Below are 9,398 nucleotides of genomic sequence, written 5' to 3'. Positions count from 1 at the left end.
TTCACAAACACAACGCACACAAACAGCAACAATTCCGATCAAGAAATGGCTAATATAGTTAGCAATCACAACAGTAGCAGCAGCAGCAACGGCACCAAGTACACAATATCTTACAATAATTTAAACAACGCTAGTACGAACAGCAATGGAATTGGCAGTGCTGGCAGCGAGGTGCGGGAACGCGGGAGTAGGAACAGGTCCTGTCAACTATATGATACCAACAGGGGGTTGTGTCTACGACCACATCATTGCCATGATGAAGGGCCTTGACCTGGAGGATGATGGTATATTGTTGAACAGGAAGATAAAGGCCATAGAAACGGATTTCTACAACATTATTCGCGACGAATCGATGCTGTGGTTTGTATAAGTCCATTGATGATTAATATATAAAAAGATATATAAATAATATATAATAATAATAATAATATATACATACATACATTTACTAATACATGCATGTAAACATTGGTGCACACAGAGCTAAGCATGTTTCTGTTACCACAATTTACAACTTTCTTAAATACCGTATAGACCATTTTTTCAAAAATACATATCTCATTGTGAGCAATATTAGTTTTGTTTTCTTATATATTATATGCCTCAAAAAAATAGTATATTAATAATTATAGCCTGTACCCAAAGGGTGAAAGGCTATACTAGTTTTGTGCGCATGTATGTAACACACAGAAGGAGGCGTGGCAGACCCCACAAAGTATATATATTCTTGATCAGGATGAGAAGACGAGTCGATATAGCCATGTCCGTCTGTCCGTCTGACCGTCTGTCCGTCTGTCTGTATGAGCGCAAGGATCTCAGTAAGTACAAGAGCTAGGATAACCAAAATTGGTATCAAGGTTCCTATAAGCCCTAGGCAGAACGAGTTTGTTTATTTTTTCTGATACACCCCCCCACTCCCCCGCAATTCGTATTTTTTCTTATAACTTCCGTAATTCTCGGAATTTAAAAATCAATTTTGGTAGGTACATCCAGTTAGTACTAATGTGTCCGTGTGCCGAATTTCATCTTCATCTGAAGAAAGTTATAGCCATAAGTAAAATCGCTGCTAATGCGCTGCCTGCAGCTCTGTCGGCAGCGCTGCCCGCAGCTGTTGTTGTTGCTGCTTTTGTTCAACTTTGTGCTGCATACATACACGCATATAAACACGCATAGGTACGTGATGTAAATGTGTGCTGTTAAAACTGAACATAAACATGTATTCTAATTTAATTTAATTAATTATTTTAATTAATTCATTCATTCATTTTTTTTAATAATTTATTTTTTTTTAAATTTTTTTTTTTTTTAATTTTTCCTTTTTGTGGAGAGTACAGGCTATTTTACTGTCGGGCTTGCTCGACTGTAGCGTTCTATCTTGTTTTCTTATTTTATATTGCAGTGAGTCCATGGAGTATATAAACGATAAGGCATTAGGCGATGGAGACACTGCTCTGAAATTTGCTCTACTTTTTTCATCCCGGAACTTCGATGCGTTGACTACGAAAGAGACAAAGGTCCGAAGTGCTATGCTAAAGATCCTGGAGACAAATTTCATCAATGCAGACGCATACCGAGAGCATGACAAGAATCGTCTGTACAACTCCATAACACTTTTAGGCGAATACTATCATCGCGTTCGTTTGGCCAACAATGCACCTATTACAATTTTGGGTGAATCGCTGCTCAATCTACTTACAAGGGAGATCAATGACACCTCATTGGTAATAAATACTCGATTGGCGCGTTTGATTTTATCACAGATTACGCTTAATGGCGAGATAATGCGCTCGCGCCATAAGGTAGAAATTGACCAACTACTGTACCATATTAGACGCCACCTGATAATGCAGCCGGTGCTAACGCCTAAAGTAAAAGCTATGCTGCTTATGGTGTTGGATTTGTTCTACAGCCATTTTAAGCACATTGGCTTCGAGTTGGAGGCAATGTACTCAGACTACCTGGTTGCTGAGAGTGCGGAAGACGATGGTATTAATAACAATAGTGTAGCTGTGCAGCCGCAGACTCAGTACCAGCAGCAACAAGAGTCTCAAAGTGCGTATATAGAAGGACATGGGAGAAGTAACACTGATAATGCCAGCCAAACAAATGAGTCCACCCACGATTCTTTTGAGTTGCAGCCTACGATGAAGAAATGGATCGAGCAAGTCTGTGAAGATTCGCTCTGCGATATTGGTTTTGGCGAGGCGGATATTGGTAGTGGTGATCTTTACAGTCAAGTCGAGCACGAACAAGCACGAGAAAGCAACAGAAATTCAAATAACGAAGGAGGCGTGAATCGCCAAAGCCGACGACCATATCAGCCGCGCACATCACCGCGTCCTTTGAAACACCCTCAGGTGGCCAATGAAGAGTAAGTGTTGCGATTGTGGAAACCATTCTCTTAAAAATAACATTTTTATTGTTCAAATTATTAGCCGCTCCGAAGGACTCGATCAATACGCGTCTGTGGGAAACAGTGAAGATCGTGATGAGACTAAGCCTTCCCCTAGCTGGCGCAAGACTCGTTTTAATCGCCCCATCGATGGTGATAATCAAAACGGACGTTCGCGCAACCAACAACGTCGCTATAGCGCAAGCTTCGATGACGACCACCACATCGTGCGTAGCGATGGCGGTAATTTACGTCTATATACCACACACGATCGTCGTAAGCATTCCCAGGAACGTTATGAGAGGAATCTTGGCAGCAACAATTACAGCAGCATTGTGAACTCCAATTGGGACCAACGGGATGATCGCAGCGAACGCCCATATATTAGCAATTATGAGCCTGGCAATTACAAGCGCGGAGGGCGCTTTCACAATCGTAATACGTACGATAACCCACCACGGTTCCAAAAGCAGCAGCAATAGCAACATCACTCACCTCATGGGCACCAAAATAAAGACAATCAGAAGATTCACAGCGAGACGTGGCGTCGCTAAAATACGTCCATAAACAATTCTTATCAGGATAAGAGCTGTGCCTACAACTCCAGTGGGCACGAGTCAAATAGTTGCAGTTCATCACCAAAATCACAAATGTACGATGGAAAGTCGAATGCATCATATCGTCAGCGTCATCGCAATTTCACGCGACGTTCCCAGCCGCATATACACCAACCGAATGCTGAGAACTGACAGGCCCAGGGAAGCACCAAGGATGAGACCGAGATAGTTCGGAATGCCCAAGAAACCACAAAACACATGAACTATTTGTCCGCGAAGAAATGAGAAAAGGCTCCAGGTCAACGGCGTCCCCGCGGCAAAAGGACACGTCGTCGCAAAAATAATAAACAAAATACTCTCCCAAATGGAATGATTATAATAAGAACATTTTGTATACTAAATAAGAAATATATTGACAAATAGATTATATGTGAAGCTTATGCTGTCCCTTACTCATGAATTCAACTTTTACATACATAAATATATACATGACAGACGTGTTTTTCTTGAGCTGTGTGTTTTTTATTATTTTTCATTTTAAAGCAGCTTTTAATTTGTAATTATTGTTTTACATTGTAAAGTTAATGTCTATTTGGCCCGTATTGTGCTCAGTTTATTGGTTGTGCATAATTTTATAGTTTCGGCGTCAATTCACTTTATTTTTGTTTTTGCAATTATTTAGAATTTTGCTTTTAAGCAGCTCCCTTTGCGTGCATAAGGTTTGTGTGAGTGTTCGCGGTAGTCCTCTCATTGTGCACTTTGCTCTCACTCAGCCTTCTTTTGTTGTTTGTGTTTGCTGTTTGTCGCAGTACCTAAAAGCTCATCTTAGTACCGCTCATTTTCTTTGCTCAATTTTAGCTTACAGCATTCTTCTTAAGCTTTGCGCTAACTACGTTATTTAGGTCATTCATCCTTATATTTATTCTGCCCACAATGTTTTGCTGAAACAAGTCTTGCACAATTAAAGGTTCAATTGATTTTGATCAACTTCGGTTTGTTAGCTGTTGGTTGTACGAGAATTTTATTCATATTAAATGTGCAGGATTAAGTGGGCGTGACTTCGACAAAGTTTACTCACCTGGCTTGAGGTGGTCCTGCCCTGTACGCATTGACATCCAATTTAATTTCTCACGTATGTATTATAACGTGGGAAATAAATTTTTAAAATTGCAAAAGTTAACTAAGCAACTTTCAACTGAGTTCGATAGTCAATATAAGTTTGTGTCTCTGCCCAAACGTAGGTTAGAGCCTCAATTTCTAGAGGTACCGCGGAGGGAGGGAATTTCCAAAATACACATTTTCTGCGAATTTACATAAAGCATCTGAGACTAAAATTAGTTATACGAATGGAAAATCGGGAAAACCCCCCATAGGGGGAAAGTGGGGGGTACACACATAAGGTATCTGTGTGCAAAAGTTGGTCTCTCTAGCTCTTATTGTCTCTGAGATCCAGGACACACGGACAGACGGACAGATATAGATCGACTCGTCTTGTCACGCTGATAAAGAATATATATACTTTGTGAGATCTGCCATGCCTCCATCTGTCTGTTACATTTTTCAGCTCCCGCAAACCTAGAATTGTACTCTTGTACATTTCATGTACAGATTATAAAAATATAAAACTGTCATAAAAAAGTTATAGTTGCGAGTGTCATCACTTATTGATGGCTGCGAACTGCTCGTGAATGAACTAGTTCACCCGCGAACTGTTCGCACTCAAACACACGGTATTATTTTATACAAAAAAAATATTTTAATTAAGTACTAATAGATCTGTGCATTTTAACTCTATTCATCACCTATTTAAAACAAGTAAAAAAGCTAAAGTCGGGTGTCCCGACTTTGAAATACTCTGTACATATGTTTACAATAATTATAGAAAATAAAAAAATTAAGAAAATAAAAAAAAATTTGATCGATTTTACCTCTCTCGGTATTCGAACTCACGTAAAGGGTGTATAATTGCACATTTACATAGCAATTGCGTCTGTGTGAGTGTATGTATGCCTATGCGCATCAATTCGTGTCTGTGTAAGCATTTTCGCAGTCAACCAAACAGCAACATCAACAACAGTCGCGGGCAGCGCTTGAGCAGCGCTGCATCAGCAAATATATTTATGGCTATAACTTCTTGTTAAATCGGTCTATCATAATGAAATTTGGCATACGGACACATAATAACCAACTGGGGGTATTTCCAAAATTTTAGTTCGAAATTCCAAGAATTACGGGAGTTACGATTTGCGGGGTAGAGGGGGGAGGGAGGGGAATTCCAAAATATACATTTTCTACGTATTCACATAAGGCATCTGGGACTAAAATTTGGTGTTCGTAGGTCTTATAGTCTCCGAGATATAGGCGATTATACGAATGGAAAATCGGGAAAACCCCCATAGGGGGGAAGTGGGGGGGGGGGGAAAATCAAAAAAATAAAACAAACTCGTATAGAATACACACATAACGCATCTTTGTGCAAAATTTGGTGTCTCTATCTCTTATAGTCTCTGAGATCCAGGTGTTCATACGGACGGACAGACGGACAGACAGGGCTAGATCGACTCGTCTCGTCATGCTGATCAAGAATATATATATACTTTGTGGGGTCTGCCACGCCTCCTTCTGCCTGTTACATTTTTCAGCTCCCGCAAACCTAATATACTCTTATACATTTCATGTACAGAGTATAAAAAAGGAACATTTACGTGTATTATTCATACGGCCAGAGGCAGTAGCATAGAACGGATAAGCAGGCATTGGTGGAGAACGCAAACAAACGGAACTTCACAAACACAACGCACACAAACAGCAACAATTCCGATCAAGAAATGGCTAATATAGTTAGCAATCACAACAGTAGCAGCAGCAGCAACGGCACCAAGTACACAATATCTTACAATAATTTAAACAACGCTAGTACGAACAGCAATGGAATTGGCAGTGCTGGCAGCGAGGTGCAGACTTTGCGCGACGTTATGTCCTGTAATATGCTGAACGCGGGAGTAGGAACAGGTCCTGTCAACTATATGATACCAACAGGTGGTTGTGTCTATGACCACATCATTGCCATGATGAAGGGCCTTGATCTGGAGGATGATGGTATATTGTTGAACAGGAAGATAAAGGCCATAGAAACGGATTTCTACAACATTATTCGCGACGAATCGATGCTGTGGTTTGTATAAGTCCATTGATGATTAATATATAAAAAGATATATAAATAATATATAATAATAATAATAATATATACATACATACATTTACTAATACATGCATGTAAACATTGGTGCACACAGAGCTAAGCATGTTTCTGTTACCACAATTTACAACTTTCTTAAATACCGTATAGACCATTTTTTCAAAAATACATATCTCATTGTGAGCAATATTAGTTTTGTTTCCTTATATATTATATGCCTCAAAAAAATAGTATATAAATAATTTTCTTATTTTATATTGCAGTGAGTCCATGGAGTATATGAACGATAAAGTATTAGGCGATGGAGACACTGCTCTGAAATTTGCTCTACTTTTTTCATCCCTGAACTTCGATGCGTTGACTACGAAAGAGACAAAGGTCCGAAGTGCTATGCTAAAGATCCTGGAGACAAATTTCATCAATGCAGACGCATACCGAGAGCATGACAAGAATCGTCTGTACAACTCCATAACACTTTTAGGCGAATACTATCATCGCGTTCGTTTGGCCAACAATGCACCTATTACAATTTTGGGTGAATCGCTGCTCAATCTACTTACAAGGGAGATCAATGACACCTCATTGGTAATAAATACTCGATTGGCGCGTTTGATTTTATCACAGATTACGCTTAATGGCGAGATAATGCGCTCGCGCCATAAGGTAGAAATTGACCAACTACTGTACCATATTAGACGCCACCTGATAATGCAGCCGGTGCTAACGCCTAAAGTAAAAGCTATGCTGCTTATGGTGTTGGATTTGTTCTACAGCCATTTTAAGCACATTGGCTTCGAGTTGGAGGCAATGTACTCAGACTACCTGGTTGCTGAGAGTGCGGAAGACGATGGTATTAATAACAATAGTGTAGCTGTGCAGCCGCAGACTCAGTACCAGCAGCAACAAGAGTCTCAAAGTGCGTATATAGAAGGACATGGGAGAAGTAACACTGATAATGCCAGCCAAACAAATGAGTCCACCCACGATTCTTTTGAGTTGCAGCCTACGATGAAAAATGGATCGAGCAAGTCTGTGAAGATTCGCTCTGCGATATTGGTTTTGGCGAGGCGGATATTGGTAGTGGTGATCTTTACAGTCAAGTCGAGCACGAACAAGCACGAGAAAGCAACATAAATTCAAGTAACGAAGGAGGCGAGAATCGCCAAAGCCGACGCCCATATCAGCCGCGCACATCACCGTGTCCTTTGAAGCACCCTCAGGTGGCCAATGAAGAGTAAGTGTTGCGATTGTGGAAACCATTCTCTTAAAAATAACATTTTTATTGTTCAAATTATTAGCCGCTCCGAAGGACTCGATCAATACGCGTCTGTGGGAAACAGTGAGACTAAGCCTTCCCCTAGCTGGCGCAAGACTCGTTTTAATCGCCCCATCGATGGTGATAATCAAAACGGACGTTCGCGCAACCAACAACGTCGCTATAGCGCAAGCTTCGATGACGACCACCACATCGTGCGTAGCGATGGCGGTAATTTACGTCTATATACCATACACGATCGTCGTAAGCATTCCCAGGAACGTTATGAGAGGAATCTTGGCAGCAACAATTACAGCAGCATTGTGAACTCCAATTGGGACCAACGGGATGATCGCAGCGAACGCCCATATATTAGCAATTATGAGCCTGGCAATTACAAGCGCGGAGGTCGCTTTCACAATCGTAATACGTACGATAACACACCACGGTTCCAAAAGCAGCAGCAATAGCAACATCACTCACCTCATGGGCACCAAAATAAAGACAATCAGAGGATTCACAGCGAGACGTGGCGTCGCTAAAATACGTCCATAAACAATTCTTATCAGGATAAGAACTGTGCCTACAACTCCAGTGGGCACGAGTCAAATAGTTGCAGTTCATCACCAAAATCACAAATGTACGATGGAAAGTCGAATGCATCATATCGTCAGCGTCATCGCAATTTCACGCGACGTTCCCAGCCGCATATACACCAACCGAATGCTGAGAACTGACAGGCCCAGGGAAGCACCAAGGATTAGACCGAGATAGTTCGGAATGCCCAACAAACCACAAAACACATGAACTATTTGTACGCGCAGAAATGAGAAAAGGCTCCAGGTCAACGACGTCCCCGCGGCAAAAGGACACGTCGTCGCAAAAATAATAAACAAAATACTCTCCCAAATGGAATGATTATAATAAGAACATTTTGTATACTAAATAAGATAATATATTGACAAATAGATTATATGTGAAGCTTATGCTGTCCCTTACTCATGAATTCAACTTTTACATACATAAATATATACATGACAGACGTGTTTTTCTTGAGCTGTGTGTTTTTTATTATTTTTCATTTTAAAGCAGCTTTTAATTTGTAATTATTGTTTTACATTGTAAAGTTAATGTCTATTTGGCCCGTATTGTGCTCAGTTTATTGGTTGTGCATAATTTTATAGTTTCGGCGTCAATTCACTTTATTTTTGTTTTTGCAATTATTTAGAATTTTGCTTTTAAGCAGCTCCCTTTGCGTGCATAAGGTTTGTGTGAGTGTTCGCGGTAGTCCTCTCATTGTGCACTTTGCTCTCACTCAGCCTTCTTTTGTTGTTTGTGTTTGCTGTTTGTCGCAGTACCTAAAAGCTCATCTTAGTACCGCTCATTTTCTTTGCTCAATTTTAGCTTACAGCATTCTTCTTAAGCTTTGCGCTAACTACGTTATTTAGGTCATTCATCCTTATATTTATTCTGCCCACAATGTTTTGCTGAAACAAGTCTTGCACAATTAAAGGTTCAATTGATTTTGATCAACTTCGGTTTGTTAGCTGTTGGTTGTACGAGAATTTTATTCATATTAAATGTGCAGGATTAAGTGGGCGTGACTTCGACAAAGTTTACTCACCTGGCTTGAGGTGGTCCTGCCCTGTACGCATTGACATCCAATTTAATTTCTCACGTATGTATTATAACGTGGGAAATAAATTTTTAAAATTGCAAAAGTTAACTAAGCAACTTTCAACTGAGTTCGATAGTCAATATAAGTTTGTGTCTCTGCCCAAACGTAGGTTAGAGCCTCAATTTCTAGAGGTACCGCGGAGGGAGGGAATTTCCAAAATACACATTTTCTGCGAATTTACATAAAGCATCTGAGACTAAAATTAGTTATACGAATGGAAAATCGGGAAAACCCCCCATAGGGGGAAAGTGGGGGGTACACACATAAGGTATCTGTGTGCAAAAGTTGGTCTCTCTAGCTCTTATTGTCTCTGAGAT

At 40.3% G+C, this 9,398-nt stretch overlaps 1 protein-coding gene and 1 pseudogene across 1 annotated transcript; both read left to right on the top strand.

Annotated features, from left to right (window-relative positions):
* Positions 1-202: 202 nt before the first annotated feature.
* LOC115633613 (GATA zinc finger domain-containing protein 14-like) lies at positions 203-3,334 on the top strand. The gene is given in 3 exon segments (XM_030531050.1): positions 203-360; positions 1,400-2,371; positions 2,436-3,334. Coding segments are annotated over 3 exon segments (1,827 nt in total). The 5' UTR covers positions 203-211; the 3' UTR covers positions 3,142-3,334.
* A 2,337-nt stretch (positions 3,335-5,671) lies between these two features.
* On the top strand, positions 5,672-8,401 carry LOC115633614 (annotated as a pseudogene).
* Positions 8,402-9,398: the final 997 nt, after the last annotated feature.

This window comes from Scaptodrosophila lebanonensis, unplaced genomic scaffold (genome assembly GCF_003285725.1).
Source record: "Scaptodrosophila lebanonensis strain 11010-0011.00,11010-0021.00 unplaced genomic scaffold, SlebRS2 tig00001502-arrow-arrow-pilon, whole genome shotgun sequence".
NCBI classification, from domain to species: Eukaryota; Metazoa; Arthropoda; class Insecta; order Diptera; family Drosophilidae; genus Scaptodrosophila; species Scaptodrosophila lebanonensis.
Note: the sequence above shows the minus strand (reverse complement) of the source record. Positions and strands in the feature narration are given on the sequence as shown.